Raw genomic sequence first — 20,285 nt, forward strand, 5'->3', positions numbered from 1 at the left:
CTCGGAGGAGATCGGCCTTCACGAAGGCTTTGCGCGACTCCCCGCAGAGGAATCGCAGAGAGGGAGAGCGTGGGAATCACCCGCACAGAGGTGGGAGTTGAAGCCGTGGGAGCGAATGAGTTCTCCAAGGGAGCGGGTGGAGGACGGGAGGGAAAGAGACGGAGGATGAGCTTCCGAAGAGGCGGGAGGGGAAGCGGGAGAGGACGGCGTTTCCGGGAGAAGGGACGGCAGAGGAGGCCGAGGGGCCGGGGAGGATCGGGACGGAGTAGGGGCCTCCGGGACGGCAGGGAGGAACCCGTTCGGGTCCTCGGAGAGGGCGGACTCCGGGAAGCGGAGGGGACGGAAGCCGGATCGGAGAGGGCGGAGGAGGAGAACCTGGGCCAAGGATTGAAGAAACTACGAGATGATGACGTTGGACACGGTCTCCCTCCCACATGGGGCTCACGGCGGAAGGGGGAGGGAGAAGGGGCATTTCATTTCCAGCACGCTGTCGCGTACACGTTCTTCTTTTCCCAGACTTCCCAAACTTCCCGGCCTGTCTTCTTTTCCCAAACTTACAGGAGATCATTCCCCCTCTAGAACGGGCACGGTTCGCTTTTCCCTCCCCCGTACCAACGGCCCGTTCAGGGTGTTGGGCTTTTACTTCTCCAATTTTCTACTATTTTGGATTTTCCGGCCGTTAAGAGGAGTAACTCCGCCGTATTTATCGAGGGCCTAATGGGTACGGAGCACTGTACTGAACACCGCCCCCGGTTCCGTGCATGTAAAATGCAGGGAGTTTGTGCTCCGCTTCTTCATCCTGACCACTGGCCGACCCGTCGATAACCGAGGCCATCTCGCCGCACTCCCCCGGTTGACCCGGCGAGATCCTCGACGGCGGGGATTGGGAATTCCGACTCTACCGCCCTCTCCTCAGCGCTCAGAAGAGCGCTGCGCCCGCGGTAGACAGATGCTGCTGAATTGCCGCTGTCTGTCTCCCCCCTTCTAGAGCGGGAGCCCGCTGCGGGGCCGGGATTCTCTCCCTCCGTTGCCGGACCGGACCCTCCAGGCGCTCAGAACGGCGCTCCGCGCCCAGCGAGCGCTCAATACACACGACCGACCGAACGCCGGACGACCGCGGCTCCCCAGACCGCAGTCGCAACCTTCCGAGGGGTCAGAAACGATCCGATCCTTCCCCTTTCCTGACCAGAGACGCGACAAGCTCCGACATTCCGGACTCGCCTGGCTTTTGCAGCGCCGTCTCCATTTCCGTCTGAATCTTCACCTTCAGAATGGCCTGCTCCGTCGCGTCTGACCGAACTTGTTCGAGGAACGCGACCTGTGCCGTCTTCAGCCGTGGCTCGATAAGTCTGCCCAAGTCAAGGACCTAGAGGGAACAGGAGGGGGAAACGAGCGGAGGCGTCGCGGCCGATCGCTCGGCCGACGGCGCTTGTTCGGCCCCGCGGCACCGCGCTGCGCGCTCGAGAGAACGCGGCAGGAGGCAGTAGCCGTCGAGGATCCGACCGTCCGCCGGGGAAGGCGGCGCGGAGACGGACCGCGGCGACGGGAGGCGACGTGGTGGAGGGATACGCCCGGATTTCGCTGTATCCCGACGGAGACGGAGCCCTGCGGGGCGGCGACGCAGAGAGGAGGGCGAATAGGCGGGGGGGGGGAGTCACGGAAGGCTTCTCGGAGGAGACGTGGCTTTAGCGGGGCTTTAAAAACGGGGAGAGGCGGGCGGGTCTGTGGGATGCGGAGGCAGGAGGGAGGGTGTGAGTACGGGGCCGACGGCGAGAGAGACGAGACGGAGTGGGTTGGGGCGATAGGGCCGTGAGCCCGTCGTCGGGCGGGGACGGTCTCTGTTGCCGAACGATACGGTCCGAGCGCTCGGAGGAGTGTCGGCACACGGCAAGGGCGCGACAAATACGATCGAATGAGTGAACGGAAGGAGCCAGACGGGTGGGTGGCGTCGAGGGGGGGGCGAGCGAGGTCGGAGAGGAGGGAGAGAGCTGCCGGACCGCCATAAAGCCCGTGGTGAGGAGTTGCTGTCTGACGCGGAGACGGAGGTGGGGACGCGGCGCGACTCGGCGGCGAGAGGCCGGGCTCGGGAGTCGGGGGGCCGCGGGTCCCGATCCCGGCTCCGCCGCTCGTCAGCTGGGTGACCCCGGGCGAGTCGCCTCACTTCTCCGGGCCTCGGTCACCTCGTCTGGAAAACGGGGATCCGGGCGGGAGCCCCACGGGGGACGGCCCGACTGCCCCGGGTCCACCCCGGGGCGTAGAACGGCGCCCGGCACCTAGTGAGCGCTCGACGGATACTCCGCCGCCGCGCGGCTTAGCGGGAAGGGCCCGGGCTTGGGAGTCGGGGGAGGTGGGCGCTGACCGCGGCTCCGCGGCTCGTCCGCTGCGTGACCTTGGGCGAGCCGCTTCGCTCCTCTCTGCCTCCGTGACCTCACCTGTCAAATGAGGATCGAGGCCGCGAGCCCCACGTGGGTCAAACTGATTACCTTGCATCGACCTCAGCGCCTAGGACAGTGCTTGGCACCCAGTGAGCACTTAACGAATGCCAGCATTATTATGCATTATTATCATCATTATTATTATCAAGTGCTGGGGTCCGGCCGATCAGGTCGGACACCACCCGTGCCCCACGTGGGGCTCACGGTCCTAATCCCCGTTGTCCAGACGAGGGAACCGCAGCAGTGAGTCACTTCGAGGCCACACGGCGGACGAGTGGCGGGGCCGGGATTCGAACCCATGACCTCCCGACCCCCGGGCCTCGGGCTCTCCTCTGCCCTCGTGATGTCGCGGCGGCCGAACCCGGGGGACGGGCCGACGTGCTCCGCGCGGGAGAAGGGAGTCGGGGACCAGGCCGCGGTCCCGAGACGGGGAGCGGGAGGAGGTGGAGGGTAGAGGGGGACCCGGAACCGAACCCCGGGGGACCCCCGCGAAGGGGACCGGGAACGAGCGGTCGGAGAGATCGGAGGAGAACCGGGAGAGGACGGTGGCGGGGAAGCCCGGGTTGGAGAACGTCTGGGGGAGGAGGGGGCGTCCCGCGGTGGGAGAGGCCAAGGAGGACGAGGACGGAGTAGAGGTGACCGGCTGCGGCTGGTGGTGATAATAATAATAATAATACCAACGACGCCATTCGGCGAGCGGCCACCCCGGGCCGAGCGCCGTTCTAAGCACCGGGGCGGATTCGACGTCAGCAGGTGGCCCCACGTGGGGCTCCCGCGCTCGATCCCCCCTTCAAACGCGAGGCGACCGAGGCGCGGGGAGGTGAAGGGACTCGCCCGCGGTCACTCGGCTGGCCGGCGGGCGGAGCCGGGATTCGGACCCCCGGCCCCGCCGCTCAGTTCGGCGACCCCGGCGGGCGCCTGACCGACGCCATTCGGAAGGAACGGACCAAACCCCCCCCAAGGAAGGCGGGGCGGGGAACTACGGCCTCGGGGGAATTAGAGCTTCTTCGCGCCTTGGACGGCGCCACAGACCGGGGGAGGAACGGCACCCGGTGCGAAGACCCATCATCCCGCCGGCCTTCTAAACATCGAAAGGTCCCCGCGACCTGACGAACCGCCGGCCGCGCTCACCTTCGCTCTGTATCTGCTGGCGATGAGGTTACACAGGCTCGTCTTCCCCGCGGACCGAGGTCCCCACACTAGAACTTTACACGGCGGGAGCGGCATGGGCGGAAGGAGATAGGGCCGTGGATTCCGTGAAAATCTCCCCAGGGCCTCTTCGGAGGAAAGCAAGTACATCTTACCTAGAAAACTTCAAGACGGCAGGGACGATCAACGGAAGGGAGCCCGGGAGATCCGACGGTCCGGCGCGGTTCGGCAAACCGTCCTCACCTCACGGCGAACTCCGGCAGGCCCGTCCGGATGTTTCCTTCCTTGAGAGCCACGGGACAGGCCCGACCCCATCTGCTCCGACACCATCGGTATCTGGGGGCGACTAATTTGTAGGCCGAAAGGGTCCGGAAGAGTTCGTCCTGTCGGTCGGGACGAGAAAGCGTAAGATCGTTTCTCTGAACTGTGCCTCGACCGTCATCCTAGGTCTCCCCAGATGTCTCCTTGCTTTTGCCACTCAGACACGTGGGAAGTGAAGGCCGATTTTTTTTCCCGAGTCATTTCTTTCATCTTTTGAGATGATTTAATGACTGATGGTTGGGGTCCTCCTTTACCCGTCGGTCCACTTGACTACGATTAAAATCTTTGAATTGTCAATAATACCTTCGTAGTTCGTTAAGTGATCCTAAGGTGAACTCAAGAGAAACCACATACGATATGAGGTGATACAGGTAGATACGTTGCGACCTCGAGCCAGTTTTCCTTTTCTCATCGGTCCACTCTACTACGCTTCCAATATTTGAATTTTCAATAACATTTTCATACTTCTTTAGTGAGCTTAAAGTGAATTCAAGAAAAACTACATATTATATGAGGTGATATAGGCAAATAAGTCGTGACCTTGAGCCGGCCTCCTGTTCCGATCGGTCCGCTTTTACTACGCTTGAGATATTTTAATTTTTAATACACTTTCGTACTTCTTTCAGTGATCCTAAGGTGAATTCAAGAAAAACTACCTATGGTATGAGGTGATATAGGCAAATAGGATGTGACCTTGAGCCGGCCGGCTGTTCCGATCGGTCCACTTTACTACGCTTCAGATATTTTAATTTTTAATACACTTTCATACTTCTTTAAGTGATCCTAGGGTGAATTCAAGAAAAACTACATATGATATGAGGTCATACGGGCAAATAAGTTGCGACCTCGAGCCAGTTTCCTGTTCTGATCGGTCGACTTTACTACGCTTAAAATATCTGAATTTTCAATAACGTTTTCATGCTTCTTGAAGTGATCTTGAGGTGAATTCAAGAAAAACTACCTATGATATGAGGTGATATAGGCAAATAGGATGTGACCTTGAGCCGGCCGGCTGTTCCGATCGGTCCACTTTACTACGCTTCAGATATTTTAATTTTTAATACACTTTCATACTTCTTTAAGTGATCCTAGGGTGAATTCAAGAAAAACTACATATGATATGAGGTCATACGGGCAAATAAGTTGCGACCTCGAGCCAGTTTCCTGTTCTGATCGGTCGACTTTACTACGCTTAAAATATCTGAATTTTCAATAACGTTTTCATGCTTCTTGAAGTGATCTTGAGGTGAATTCAAGAAAAACTACATATGATATGAGGTGATACAGGCAATTAAGTTGTGACCTTGAGTCAGTTTCCTTTTCTAATAATAATAACGATAACGTTGGTATTTGTTAAGCGCTTACTATGTGCCGAGCACTGTTCTAAGCGCTGGGGTAGACACAGGGGAATCAGGTTGTCCCACGTGGGGCTCACAGTCTTAATCCCCATTTTACAGATGAGGGAACTGAGGCACAGAGAAGTTAAGTGACTTGCCCACAGTCACACAGCTGACAAGTGGCAGAGCTGGGATTCGAACTCATGAGCCCTGACTCCAAAGCCCATGCTCTTTCCACTGAGCCATGCTGCTTCTCCGTACACTTTCCTACGCTTAAAATATCTGAATTTTCGATAACATTTTCCCGCTTTCAGGGATCTTAAAGTGAACTCAAGAAAAACTACATACGATATGAGGAATCCAGGCAAAGAAGTGGACCTTGAGCAAGCTTCCTTTTCTGATCGGTCCTCTTTACTACGCTTAAAATCTCTGTATTTTCAATAATATTTTCATACTTCTTTGAGTGATCTTAAGGTGAACTCAAGAAAAACTACACAAGATATGAGGTAATATAGGCAAATAAGTTGCGACCTTGAGAAAGCTTCCTGTGCTGATCGGTCCACTTTACTGCGCTTAAAATATCTGAATTTTCAGTAACATTTTCCCACTTTTAGTGATCTTAAAGTGAACTCGAGAAAAACTACATATGAGGAATCCAGGCAAAGAAGTGGACCTTGAGCAAGCTTCCTTTTCTGATCGGTCCTCTTTACTATGCTTAAAATCTCTGAATTTTCAATAACGTTCTCATACTTCTTTACGTGATCTTAAGGTGAATTCAAGAAAGACTACACAAGATATGAGGCAATATACGCAAATAAGTTGCGACCTCGAGAAAGCTTCCTGTGCTGATCAGTCCACTTTATTACGCTTAAAATAGTTGAATTTCCAATAACATTTTCATACTTTTAGTGATCTTAAAGTGAACTCGAGAAAAACTACATATGGTACGAGGAATCCAGGCAAAGAAGTTGTGACCGTAAGCCAGTTTCCTTTTCTGATCAATCCACTTTACTACGCTTAAAATTTTGGAATTTTCAATAACGTTTTCATACTTCTTTAAGTGATCTTAAAGTGAATTCAAGAAAAATTACATATTAGATGAGATGATACAGGCAAATAGGTCGTGACCTCGAGCCGGCCTCCTGTTCCGATCGGTCCACTTTACTACGCTTAAGATATTTTAATTTTTAATACACTTTCATACTTCTTTAAGTGATCCTAAGGTGAATTCAAGAAAAACTACATATGATATTAGGTCATACTGGCAAATAAGTTGCGACCTCGAACCAGTTTCCTGTTCTGATCGGTCCACTTTACTACGCTTAAAATATCTGAATTTTCAATAACGTTTTCAAACTTCTTGAAGTGATCTTAAGGTGAATTCAAGAAAAACTACATATGCTATGAGGTAATACAGGCAATTAAGTTGCAACCTTGAGAAAGCTTCCTGTTCTGATCGGTCCACTTTATTGTGCTTAAAATATTTGAATTTTCAATAACATTTTCCCGCTTTTAGTGATCTTCAAGTGAACTCGAGAAAAACTACATACGATATGAGGAATCCAGGCAAAGAAGTGGACCTTGAGCAAGCTTCCTTTTCTGATCGGTCCCCTTTACTACGCTTAAAATATTTGAATTTTCCAGACCATTTTCATACTTTAAGTGATCCTAAAGTGAACTCGAGAAAAACTACATACGAGATGAGGTCAAACAGGCAACGAAGCTGTGACCTCGAGCAAGTCACTAAACCTCTCGTTGCCTCGATTTCCTCAGCGAGAGCGAGTCCCATGTCGAAGAGCTGGGTCCTATCTGATTAACCTGTCTCCATCCAAGCACAGAGTGAGCATTTAACAGATACCACAATTATTTGCGGGGGCAAAATTATCTATAAAATACAAAATCATCCATAAAAAAATATAAAATTATCATATAAAATATAAAACACATCTATAGAATGACACCGGCTAGACGTCGGCTCGTCCTATCCCCGGGCGGCTCTCTACGTCCGAGACGGAAACTTGCATTTTCCAGGCCCTCCGACAGCTCTTCCTCGGCCGAACCCTGAAGTCTCGTCACAGGAGCTCCACTTCTTAAACCCAGGGATCGCAGCTGGGAAATCACCGACTAAATTTAAAGAACAGACGACGGGATGTGATAGTCTCCCGCGCGTCCCCAACAACCCGAACCCCTCGGGCAACGGGAGGAACCGGACGGGGAGCGGAAGGCCGCCCGAAGCGTGCGTGAGAGGGGACCGAGTCGATGCGTAGCGTCTCCCGGGCGCTCCGCGCAGAGCCCTGTCGTCAGCGCCCGGGGACGACGGGCCGCCCGCAAAACGAACCAACGGTAGTCGGGGTCTCGGGAGGCCAAATGACTTCCGTTAGCCTCTTTCGGACGCGTCTCCAGGAGGCCCGATTCCCCGGGGAAGAAGCTCGTGCCAGGAGAGGAACGGGGAGAACGCGGAAGGGGCCCGACGGACACAGAGCCGGGACGGAGACAGCGGAAGAAGCGCCGGCGGGGTTACGGATCACGGCGGGAGACGGGCCGTCGTGGAGGAAACGCACCCGCAGGGGCAGAAGCGACTCGGCGGCGGTCGGCGACGACGTCGCCCACCGCCGCCGGTGAGTACGGCGGGAATCCGTGCGGGGGGACTCCATCGGCGCCAAGCAACTGCCCGGCGCGAAACGGGACCGACGGTCCGGGGATCCGAACGATCGCCGGGGTGACCGAACTGGACAGGATACGATTTGGGGGGGGGGGGCGGGGTAACCCCGCCCCTCCATCCATCCGCATTTATCTGCGGGCGGACCCCCGCGACGAGCGCCTCGAACCTCAGCCGGGTGAGGGGGTCTGTCCTTCGAGGGCAGTCCGGAGCCGGGGAACGAGCGCGGGAGGCGGAAGGCCCGGGTTCGGATTCCGGCCCCGCCCCTCGGCCGCGAGGGACCGGGGGCCACCGACCCGACCCCTCTGCGCTTCGGCCTTCTCATCCGTAAAACGGAGAACGACTACCTCTTCGCCTTCCCGGGAGCCCCCCGTGGGACGGAGGATGTGTCCGACTCGATCGACTAGGCACATCTCCCCCAGTGCTTAACGCAGTGCCCGCCGCCTTGGAGATCCTTAACGAATGATCGTCGTTTTTCTCCTGTTTTCACTCTCGAAAGGCACGCCCATCGCGTACGCGCTTCTTTGCGCCGGGGAGGAAAGACGCGTGAACCGACAAGGAGATGGGGAGGATCCGGCCTGACGCTTCCGGCCCGGAAAGCGTCACGCTTCCAAACTGAGGAGATTCTTCATCTGTCTTTGTTGGCGAAGTCCCTCTCCACCTCGTCCTCCCTCGGGGCTTATGCCGCCGAGTCGTCTCCGACCCGCGGCGCCGCCGCGGACGCGTTCCCCCCCCCCGGAGGTCCCCGCCTCCGCCTGCCGTCGTCCCGGGGGCGGATCCCTAGAGTTTTCCCGGTAAAAACACGGAGGGAGTCTTCCTGTCCCGCGGAAGACGGCCCGCCGTTCGACCCTCCCTCCCGGAGCCGGGACCGGTAGAGGACCGGAAACTCCCCAGAGTGTCCGTCCAAACCGTTACCACGTTAATACGGCGGCTCGTCCTCTCCCGCCCGGCTCTCCGCGTCGGCCTCCTCGCCGACCTCCCCGCCTCCCGCCTCTCCTTGGCTCCGCCGCCCGGATCGTTCTCCTACGGGAACGTTCAGGCCGGGTCGCCCCGCTCCTCCGAAAACCCCGGGGGTCGCCCATCCGCCTCCGCATCCGACGAGAACTCCTCAGCGTCGGATTTCGAGCGGTCGGCCACCTCGGCCCCTCCCACCTCACCTGGCTTCTCTCCTACTCCGACCCAGCGCGCGCGCGCCGTTCCGCGAGCGCCAGCCTTCCCCCGGGCCTCCGTCTGGCCCGGCCCGCGGCCCGCCGCTGGCCCGGCGCTCCCTCCCTCCTCAAATCCTCCGGACGATGACTCTCCCCCACTTGGAGGCCTTATCGAAGGCCCGTCTCCTCCAGGGAGCCTTCCCGGACCCCCTTCCTCTTCCTTCCGCGTCACCCGGTCCCGCTCCGTCCGCTCTCGGCCCCGCCCCCCGTCCGACCGACCGACGTGCTTATCCGTGATCTCTTTCTCCGCGTTAACGTCTGGCTCCCCGTCCCTAGAGCGTAAGCTCGGCGTGGGCAGGGAACGCGTCCGTCGCCTCTGGCATTTTACCGGCCCGGGCTCCGCGCTCCACCCCCGGGAAGCGCTCGACGATCCGCCCGGACGCACGGGTCGGGAAACCGAGGTCGGAGAAGCGAAGTGACTTGCCCGGGGTCACACGGCGGGCGAGGGGCGGAGCCGGATCCCCCGACTCCCAGGCCCGCGGAGAGATGAGGGAGGAGACGTAACCGCCGCAGTTTTCCCGGACCGCAGCGGCCGACGAGGCCGGGCGCGAGCGGGTCGCTCGAGCCATCGCCCGGACGGAGCCCGGCGGCCGGGGGGTGGCGGGTTCTAATCCCGGCTCCACCGCGCCGGCCGGTCGCCTCTCTGGGCCTCGGTTCCCCGGAAAACGGGGATGAAGCCCGGGAGCCCCTCGTGGGACAACCGCTCACCTCGTATCTACCCCAGCGCTCAGGACGGTGCCGGGTGACACCGTCGTCGTGATCACGACCGTCGCCCTCCTCGTCGGAAGCGCGCGACGGAGGGCGGACGACGCTCCGGGCGTCGTCGCTCCCTCGGCCGGGCGGGGCCGCGCGCCACCGCGTCCGAAAGCTTTCAGCGGCGAAGAGATAGCCCCATCCTTTGGCCACCCGGAAGACGTTCGTCTGCGACCCTAGAATGAGCGACGCTCTCTCTTCCGGGCCAAAATCAAGAGGACCGCGTCAAAGAGAAAAAGGGCGGCCGGGGAAGAAATCCAGACACTCTTCTACCGCCCGCCCGGTCGAAGGGGAAAGTGCCTCACGGCCGGCCGACTTACGACGAAGAGTTCTTCTACGGGCTTATTTCCGTCTAGTTCGAAAAGGAACTGGGAATTGTGGTCGGCCATCACTTCCTACGGATGCAAGAAGGGGAGAGACAAATCCCGATGAGATCGAAGGCGGAGGACGGGGGCTCGTCCGCCCGCGGGCCGCTCGCTTCCCTTCCCGGTGCCTCGGTCGCCTCGGCCGTGAAGCGGGGCGGGAGTCCGGGAGCCGTCTCCGACCCCGTCAGCTTGCATCCACCCCGGCGTCCGGTACGCATGCCGAGCGCTTAACGGATACTGTGATCATTAATTATTATTAGAGAAGCAGTGTGGCTCAGTGGAAAGAGCCCGGGCTCGGGAGCCAGAGGTCACGGCTTCGAATCCCGGCTCTGACAGCTGTCAGCCGTGTGACTGTGGGCGAGTCGCTCAATTTCCCTCTGCCTCACTTCCCTCATCTGGAAAACGGGGATGAAGACTGTGAGCCCCACGTTGGACGACCCGATGACCTGTATCTACCCCGGCGCTCAGTGCTCCGCGCATATTAAGCGCTTAACAAATACCGACGTCGAACGAAAGGGTGGACCTCGGTCGTTCCCAACGGCCGAATCTCTGCCCCTTCTTCTGTCTTCGGCGACCCGACCCGTGAGGGGAATTGATATCGGCCTCGGGCGGCCCCGACGGGAACTCCGCGGAAGGCGCCACGTCGCTTCCCACGGCCGCCGCGGCGCCCGTTAAATACGCGGGCGCTGAGCCCGGACGGCACGGGGAGGGCGGAGGCTCCGGTCTCCGATAAGAGGGGCCACGTTTGCCTCTCACCTCGACGTGGTGCAGCATCGTCTCCCTGTACAGTTTAACGTTCGCTTCGATATTCTCCGAGAAGTCCTCGGGCCTCCGGACGAGTTGCGGTAAGAGGTCCGCGATCGTCTGCGCGTCTGCCGCGGCCTACGGAGGGGAAGGATGGTTTCGCCGGGTCGTTTCTCTCCCAGACGACCGGCGGGGTACTCGGTCGGCACCGAGGGCTCACGGTCTCGACCCCCGTTTGACAGACGAGGTAGCCGAGGCCCGGAGGAGCGGCGCGACCCGCCCGGGGCCGCGCAGCAGACGGGGATTAGAACCCGTGACCTTCCGCCGCCCGGGCTCTCTCCGCTACGCCGGCTCACTGGGGGCTTCCCGGACGCAGAACGTTGGAGGGAGCGCCTGGGAGAACAACAGACGGACCCATTCCCCGCCCACGGCGAGTTTACGGCCCGGGGACGAGCTCCCGCTCTGGAGATTAGACCTAGGACCGTGACCCCGGCGGATCCGAGGCTACTCGGGCAGCGGCTGGGACCTCGTCGTCCGCTCGTCATCTAATGGGATTTACCGAGCGCCCACCGCGTGCGGGGCTCGCTCCGTGTGACCGCCGCCGAGGCCGCGAGGGACGAGGTGACGGCCAGGGGCACACGGCAGGCGCGGAAAAGGGATCGGAGCCCGGTTCTACGACGGCTTCTGTCAATTCCTCACCACGTGCCGGGGAAGGACCCGGGTACTCGGGTTGGGCCCGCGGGGCTGGCGGCCTCAACCCCCACGCTGGGGGAACCGAGGCCCAGGGAAGTGACCCGTCCAGGGACGTACGGCCGGCCGGTGGCGGCGCCGGGATTAGAACCCAGAGCCCTCCGCCGCCCAGGTCCACCCCCCGCCCGCTAGGCCGTGCCGCTCCCTCTCCCCCGCGCCCGGCCCCCAACGATTCTCCGCCCGGCGCCGCTCGTCTTCTTTCGGGCTTCGCGCGAGGCGCGGTTCGCCCCCGAGGGCGCCCCGGATCCCCGGGGAGAATCGGAGACTCGGTTACCTCCTCTTCCTCTTCTTCCTCTTCCGTCTCTTCTTCTCCAGCTTCTCTCGCGGATTCCTTCTTCTTTCTCCTCTTCTTCTCGATAAAGACGGGGTCCCATCGATCGCGCTGATAGACCTCCCCGGTGATAACGTGCTGTCTCTGTCCGGAGAGTCTCTGGCCCAAGTCATAATCGGAACACTTTGGGAAAGACAAAAGCACGAGAGCACGCGGGCGCTGAGCGTGGCTCTGCGGCGTGTCTGCTGGGCGACCCTGGGCAAGTCATTTGACTCCTCTGGGCCTCCGTTACCTCGAAATGGGGACGAAGACTGGACGACTCCATCCAACCCGATTCCCTTCTATCTACTCCAGCGCTCACACGTAGCGAGAACGCCGAAAACCTTCGTTAAACACGACCGAGCGCTTACTACGTGCGCAGCACTGCACTAAGCGCTTGGAACGGACGATTCGGCAACAGATAGGGGCCGTCCCCGCCCGACGACGGGCTCACGGTCCGATCGGGGGAGACGGACGGACAAAAACGAGACCACTTAATGACGGCAGATCGAATCGAGGGGACGGACACCTCACTGATAAAATGAATAGGGCAAAAAAGATCTATACGGTCATCACCCGTGCGTCTAGGGTCGGCCCAAAGAATCGAGCGTTATCATCGTGATTCCTAAATTTAAGCCTCGATCCCAACGCGCCTTTCCAGTTTTAGCTCTTTTACCTGGCGGAGTCTGGGGGAGGACTGTCGACGGGATGCATTTAGCGACCCCTGACCGTTAATTGTTGGATTTTCGACCGTTGGCCGTTAAGCGTTAAAGCGGGAGGAGGAGAGCATTAATTAGAAACTTCGGATAAATCTGACCCGGTGGAGGCTAAATGGGCGGTCTCTGCTCCCGTTTTGAAATACGGCGTATTTTCAGCTTGCCGTGCAGGGCGACTGACTACACCGAGAAGGATCTCAACGGCCGCGACTCCGGCATTTAGCAGGAGACGGATGGAAATCTACGGAAAGCTCCCCGGCAGCTCCAATTCTGGCTCTTTTCCCGTCCTGGAACCGGGCAAGGTTTGCGGGCGGAGGCGCGCGGGTTATTATACAGGCCCAAAGCAACCTCCTTCCGTCTGACGACGGGGCAGGAGAGAGGAGTCGTCTCTGGAGTTTGATTCGATTCAGATGGCGGCTGCCGCCGGCTTGGGCCGAGCTCGGCCCCCGCTCGGCGGAAAGAGGCCGGGCTTGGGAGTCGGGGCTCAGGGGTTCGAATCCCGGCTCCGCCACCCGGCAGCCGGGTGACCGTGGGCGAGTCACTTCACTTCTCTGGGCCTCGGTTCCCTCATCTGTCAAATGGGGATGGAGGCCGGGAGCCTCACGCGGGACGACCCGATGACCCCGTACCTCCCCCGGCGCTTAGAACGGCGCTCGGCGCATAGTAAGCGCTTAACGGATCCCAACGTGATTATGATTATCGCCTTGTATTCATTCACTCCTTCAGTAGTATCTATTGAGCGCTTACTATGTGCAGAGCGCCGTACTGAGCGCTTGGAATGTACAGCTGTACCTATCCCGGCACTCAGTGCTTGGCACAGAGTAAGAGCTTAACAAATTATTATTGCGATTATTATTAATAAATACCATCCTGACGAAGTTAGGACTCTTTCACGGGGTGAAAGACGATTTCTTGGAATGCAGTGTGATCGGCGTGCTGTCCAAGCAGCTCTCACCTTTATATTGATGATGATATCCGGTTTCAATTTCAGGTTCTTTATTATCTCCACTTGCTCCGGGATTGTCATGCATTCCTCTGAGAGAATCGGGAAGGCGCCGAGGACGTAGCCTGGGAAATAAAATCATCATCATGATGTCGGCATTTGGGAAGCGCTCGCTATGTGCCGAGCACCGTTCTAAGCGCCGGGGGAGATCCGGGGTCATCGGGCGGTCCCACGGGAGGCTCCCGGTCTTCATCCCCATCTGACAGATGAGGGAACCGAGGCACGGAGAGGTGTCCCTTTCATACCTTGGAATGATAGATTAGAGCCCAGAGTCGGCGGTGACCGTCCCCTAGGAGAAACGCGCCACGAGGCCATCGGAGAAAATACTAAACCATCTTCGGTTCTTGTCGGGTTTTAGCGTCGTCAGTGGTATTTACTGAGCGCTCACCAGACGCCCAGCACCGTGCCGGAAGCGGCCTGGCTCGGCGGCAAGGGCCCGGGCTTGGGAGTCGGAGGTCGGGGGTTCGAATCCCCGCTCCGCCGCCCGCCGGCTGGGTGACCGCTCGGTGCCTCGGTGACCTCGGCTGGAAAACGGGGACGGATAATAACAATGATGTCGGCATCCGTTAAGCGCTTACTACGTGCAGAGCACCGTTCTAAGCGCTGGGGTAGATGAAGGGTCATCGGGTCGTCCCACGTGAGGCTCCCAGTTAATCCCCACTTTACAGATGAGGGAACCGAGGCACAGAGAAGTGAAGTGACTTGCCCACGGTCACGCAGCCGACAAGTGGCAGAGCAGGGATACGAAGACTCCGAGCCCGACGTGGGACGACCCGATCGGCCCGTATCGACGTAGAACGGTGCCGCTCGGCACGCGGTGAGCGCTTGACGACGACCAACATTATCATCGTTATCATCATTATTATTATTATTATTATCATTACTAGGCGCTTGGGAGAATACAACAGAGTTGGCGGACGTGCTCCCCGCCCCCGAGCGAGCTTACGGTCCAGAGGGGGAGACGGACATTCACCTGGATGAAATGCTTTCTAGGAGAGGATTTAAAGCTACGTCGGTGTCGATGAACCGCCCCGTGCCATCCCCACGCAGTTGGAAGGTCTCCCACAGCGACTGCGATTTTGAGACCGGCGACGGGACGGCGGGGACGGGAGGGAGTTCGAGAGGTAGCTTGGCCGGCCCCGACGCCGACGGTGTCCGTCAAGCGCTCGTGACGTCCCAGGCGGTGTGCTGAGCGCCCGGGTGGCTACGGGCGGACCGCGTCGGACCCGATCCCCGACCCGCGCGGGGCTGACGCTTTTAATCCCCGACGGCCACCGCCAGGCGAAACCCGACTACCTGATGGGAGTTAGTGCTGGAAACCCCCTTATTAACAATAATAATAATAATGATAACGGTTTTGGGTAAGCGCTTACGATGTGCCGAGCACATTTTTCCCTCGCCCACCTCCTCCCCCGATAGGGAATTCCCTCGCCCACCTCCTCTCCCGATAGGGAATTCCCTCGCCCACCTCCTCCCCGGATAGGGAATTCCCTCGCCCACCTCCTCCCCCGATAGGGAATTCCCTCGCCCACCTCCTCCCCCGATAGGGAATTCCCTCGCCCACATCCTCCCCCGATAGGGAATTCTCTCGTCCACATTCGCCCCCGATAGGGAATTCCCTCGACCTCATCCTCCCCCGATAGGGAATTCCATCACCCACATCGGCTCCCGATAGGGAGTTCCCTCGTCCACCTCCTCTCCCGATAGGGAATTCCCTCGCCCACCTCCACCCCCGATAGGGAATTCCCTCGCCCACCTCCTCCCCCGATAGGGAATTCCCTCGCCCACCTCCGCCCCCGATAGGGAATTCCCTCATCCACCTTCGCCCCCGATAGGGAATTCCCTCGCCCTCACCGATAGGGAATTCCGTCACCCACATCTGCTCCCGATAGGGAGCTCCCTCGCCCACCTCGTCCCCCGATAGGGAATTCCCTCGCCCACATCCTCCCCTGATATGGAATTCCCTCGCCCGCCTTCGAAGCTCGATCACCATCTAACCTCCTCCCCGATTAAGCCCTCTTTTCCCCTTCCCGTCCTGCACACGGCCCCGCACCCTCCGAGCGCCTGACGTTGGCCCCCGCGGCGCTCACGTCCGCGTCCGTCTTCTTTATTTACACTAGATTTCCGCCTCCGCCTCGGGACCGTAAGCTCTCTGTGGACAGGGACCCCGACTCCCGTCTCCGCCTCCCAAGTACAGCTCCGTCCGGCGCTCCGCCCACGGCGCGCGCTCGCTGAATACGACCGAAGGAGGTGCAGCGCTCCGAAGCCAGCGAGCGGCTGAAGGGACCCGGTTCCTTCGACAGGCCGCCCGCGGTGAGGCATTTCAAAGCCCGGACGGCCGGCGACGCTAAAGCCGGGGAAAAACGCGTCACGCGGCGGGGAATTGGAAACGGAAAGGGGCCGCCGTCTTTCCGCCCTCGAGCGGGAGGACGGCGTCGCGGACGTGGACGCGGTCTGAACGACGGCGTTTCCCCGAAAAATCACCCGGGCGAGCGGCGCGCGACCGACCCCTCGGACTCGACGTGGCCGAGACGGAGCCCACCCTCCCAGACCCGCTCCTCCCCCGGCTCTTCCGTCTCCGCGGAAGACAGCGCCATCCTCTCCGTCTCGCAGGCTCATCCGAGCGCTCAGTACAGTGCTCCGCACATAGTACGCGCTCAATGAATACTATTGCACGAGTGAACGAATGAATGAACCTCCCTCCTTCGTCCGCGTCGGCCCCCCTCACCGGCCCTCCGGCCTCCAGCCTCTCCCGCCTCCAGTGGGCCCGCCGCTCTGACGCCCGCTCGGTTTCTCTCCGGGAATCGGGCCGCGCGTACGTCTCCGGGGGCCTCGGAGAGTTGCTCCCCCACCGCCGCCTTACTCGGAGGCGACCCGTCGGCCCTAAGACGTCCGATCCCTCCCCGGCAGCCGAGCGACGGTACCGAGCGCGTCCCGTCTCGTGCGCCGCGCCGGGGACGTATCCCCTTCCCACAAGGGGATTGGAGAAGAGGGGGCGACGGACATCCGAACGGATCACAGACGCGTCCGTGGGGGCGGAGGGCGGGCGCCGCCATCGGGAGACACGAGCCCGGGGGACCGCGAGCGGGTTGGCGGTAGAGGAGGGAGGCGCGCGGCCCGGGATCCGCCCCCGCCGACGCCGTGCGGAGCCCGGGACCGAGGGGCCGGGAGGGCGCGACACGACGGCGAACGGGCCGCGAGGAGAGGCGGGGAGGCGGTCGTCGAGACGGTCACGTCCGGGCCGGGAGGTCGGGAGCGGGGAAGGGCGCCGGGGAGGGAGGCGGGGCGCCGCGGAGACGGGAAGGCCTCTCGGAGGAGATGTGGCGTCGATGAGGATCTGGCGGGCGGAGCCGAGGAGGGAGGGCGTTCCGGGCCGGGCCGCGGGATGAGGGTCGGCGGCGAGGCGGGCGAGGCCCGGAGAGAAGGTCGGCGGCACCAGAGGAGCGGAGCGTGCGGGGTGAGAGAGAAGGGGAGCCAGAGACGAGTTTTTATTCGACGAGGACGGGGACTCGGGCAAGCGGCGGAGGCTTCTGAGGACGTCCTGATCGTCTTTCCTACCGAATCCGGGCAGCAGAGTGAAACGGGAGAGAGGGAGCGGGCGGGAGGACGCGGCAGATCAGCGAGACGACGTGGAAGGGGATGAAGTGCTCGAGGGTTCGGAGAGGCGGGGAAAGGGGGTCCGTCTGGGGCGGAGGGGGACCGGGGTCTCCGGCGCAGCGGGTAGACCGGAACCCAACGGTCTTTCGGGGAAAACCGTCGGGGCGGAAGGGGTGGGGAGAGGCGGGGAGGGCAACGAGGAGGCTGACGGGAGCGCCTTTCTAGACCGCGAGCCCGTGGCGGTGTAGGAGTTGGCCCCGTCCGTTGCCGAACTGGATTTCCCAAGCGCTCGGCACGGCGTCGGGGGCGTGCCGAAAATCCATTCGTTCATTCAATAGTATTTATTGAGCGCTTACTATGTGCAGAGCACTGTACTAAGCGCTTGGAACGTACAAGTCGGCAACAGATAGAGACGGTCCCTGCCCTTTGACGGGCTCACGGTCTAACCGGGGGAGACGGGCAGACGAGATCGATGGCAATAAATAGAGTCGAGGGGAAGAACATCTCATAAAAACAATGGCAACTAAATAGAATCAGGGCGATGCACATCTCATTAAACAAAATAAACAAAATAAATAGGGTGATAAAGATATATACAGCCGAGCGGACGAGTACAGTGCCGAGGGGATGGGAGGGGAGAGGGGGAGGAGAGGGAAGGGGGGAGAAGAGGGTCTGGCTGCGGAGAGGTGAAGGGGGGGTAGAGGGAGCAGAGGGAAAAAGGGGGGAGCTCAGCCTGGGAAGGCCTCTCGGAGGAGGTGACCTCTAAGTAGGGTTTCGAAGAGGGGAAGAGAGTGAGTTTGGCGGAGGCGAGGAGGGAGGCCGTTCCGGGACCGCGGGAGGACGCGGCCCGGGGGTCGACGGCGGGACGGGCGAGACCGGGGGACGGCGAGGAGGCGGGCGGCGGAGGAGCGGAGCGTGCGGGGTGGGCGGTGGAAAGAGAGGAGGGAGGAGAGGTGGGAAGCGGCGAGGTGACGGAGAGCCTCGAAGCCTAGAGTGAGAGTTTTTGTTTGGAGCGGAGGTCGGTGGGCAACCACTGGAGGTGTTTAAGAAGGGGCGTGACGGGCCCAGAGCGTCTCTGCGGGAAGATGAGCCGGGCGGCGGAGTGAAGAACAGACCGGCGCGGGGCGAGAGAGGAGGAAGGGAGATCGGAGAGCAGGCCGACACGGAAGTCTAGCCGGGATATAACGAGAGCCCGTAGCGGTAAGGTAGCCGTCTGGGTGGCTACCTTACGACCGAACGGATCCGCGCGCGGACCGGCGCGGCGAGGGTTCGGAGGGTGACGACGGGGCAGATCTTAGCGGCGGTGGGGAGGCAGGACAAAGGGTACAGGCGAGGCGGGGGAGAAAGGAGTCGAGGATGAGGCCCGAGGAACGGGCCTTTAAGACGGGAAGGAGAGTGGCGTTCTCTACGGCGCCGCGCGAGGAGGGAAGCCGAGTCACGGACACGCGCCGCGCGTGCTGCCTTTTCCCCTTCGCCCCCGTGGGAGTCACGGTAGAGGGAGCGTTTAACGATGACGATGATGGGATTTGGTAGGCGTTTACTAATAACGATAACGTTGGGATTTGGTAAGCGCTCACGCTGTGAGGAGCACCGTTCTAAGCGCCGGGGGAGACACGGGGTCATCGGGTCGTCCCACGTGGGGCTCACGGTCTTCATCCCCGTTTTCCAGATGAGGGAACCGAGGCCAGAGAAGTGAAGCGACTCGCCCGCGGTCACACGGCTGACGGGTGGCGGAGCCGGGATTCGAACCCACGAGCCCGGACTCCAAGCCCTCGCTCTTTCCACCGGGCCGCGCCGCTCCTAAGCGCCGGGACGGATCCGAGGCCAGCGGGTCGTCCCACGTGGGGCCCGCGGGCGTTATTCCCGTTTTCCAGGTGAGGTCGCACGGCTCCGGGGCTTCCCGCTGCCGAGGGATCCGAGGCTCGGTGCGATGGGGGGAGCGGCCGGCGGGCCGGCGGGCCGGCGGGCCGGGGCCCGGGCGGGTGACTCCCCGCCCCTTCCCCAACGGGGCGGCGGCCAGAGCTGGGGCTCGGGCGTGCGAGGCCGCGGGTTCTAATCCCGCCACCAGCCCGCCGCGTGACCCCGGACGCGTCGCTCCCCTCAGTGACCTCCTCTGGAAAACGGGGATGGAGATCGCGCGCCCCGCGTGGGAGCGGGACTCTCTCCAACCCTATCTGCCCGGATCCGCCCCGGGAAAGGTCACGGGTTCGAATCCCCACTCTGCCGCCCGGCAGCCGGGTGACCGTGGGCGAGTCACTTCACTTCTCTGGGCCTCAGTTCCCTCATCTGAAAAATGGGGATGAAGACCATGAGCCTCATGTGGGCCGACCCGATGACCCCGTATCTCCCCCAGGGCTCAGAACAGTGCTCCGCATAGAGTAAGCGCTTAACAAATACCGATGTCATTATTATTAGTAGTAGTAGTAAGCACCTACAACTCCCATCAACGTCCCCTTCCAGTTACCGCCCTAACTCCCTACAACCCTTCCTTTCCAAAATCCCGGAACGAGTCGTCTACACTCGCTGTTTAGAATTCCTTAACTGCCGTTCTCTCCCGGACCCCCTCCGATCCGGCTTCCGGCCCCTCCACTCTACCGAGGCCGCTCTCTCGAAGGTCACCCGTGACCTCCTTCTTGCCAAATCCAACGGCTCCTACTCCATCCTGATCCTCCTCGACCTCTCAGCCGCCTTCGACACCGTCGACCGTCCCCTCCTCCTCCACACCTTATCTCACCTCGGCTTCACGGACTCCGTCCTCTCCCGGTTCTCCTCTCCTCTCTCCGGCCGGTCATTCTCGGTCTCCTTCGCGGGCCCCTCCTCCCCATCCCGTCCTCTAACCGTCGGAGTTCCTCGAGGGTCAGTTCTCGGCCCTCTTCCGTTCTCCACCTACACTCACTCCCTCGGCGAACACATCCGCTCTCAAGGCTTCGACTACCAT

At 60.6% G+C, this 20,285-nt stretch overlaps 1 protein-coding gene across 12 annotated transcripts in view; it reads right to left on the reverse strand.

Moving 5' to 3' along the window:
- AK9 (adenylate kinase 9) overlaps positions 1-20,285 on the reverse strand; it is a 77,122-nt gene that overhangs the window by 45,511 nt on the left and 11,326 nt on the right. For all 12 annotated transcript variants that reach the window (XR_005661085.1, XR_003753717.1, XR_003753718.2 and 9 more), the window contains 8 exons: positions 13,703-13,815; positions 11,996-12,175; positions 10,984-11,109; positions 10,183-10,257; positions 7,265-7,366; positions 3,828-3,967; positions 3,567-3,747; positions 1,222-1,366 (listed from right to left, as the gene is read on the reverse strand). Coding sequence is in view for 8 of the 12 variants with exons in the window: in XM_039914752.1 (XP_039770686.1) it covers positions 1,222-1,366; positions 3,567-3,747; positions 3,828-3,967; positions 7,265-7,366; positions 10,183-10,257; positions 10,984-11,109; positions 11,996-12,175; positions 13,703-13,815 (1,062 nt within the window). In the remaining 4 variants the exon portion in view is untranslated. The remainder of the gene's footprint in view (positions 1-1,221; positions 1,367-3,566; positions 3,748-3,827; positions 3,968-7,264; positions 7,367-10,182; positions 10,258-10,983; positions 11,110-11,995; positions 12,176-13,702; positions 13,816-20,285) is intronic.

Source organism: Ornithorhynchus anatinus, chromosome 19, assembly GCF_004115215.2.
Source record: "Ornithorhynchus anatinus isolate Pmale09 chromosome 19, mOrnAna1.pri.v4, whole genome shotgun sequence".
Taxonomy (NCBI): Eukaryota; Metazoa; Chordata; class Mammalia; order Monotremata; family Ornithorhynchidae; genus Ornithorhynchus; species Ornithorhynchus anatinus.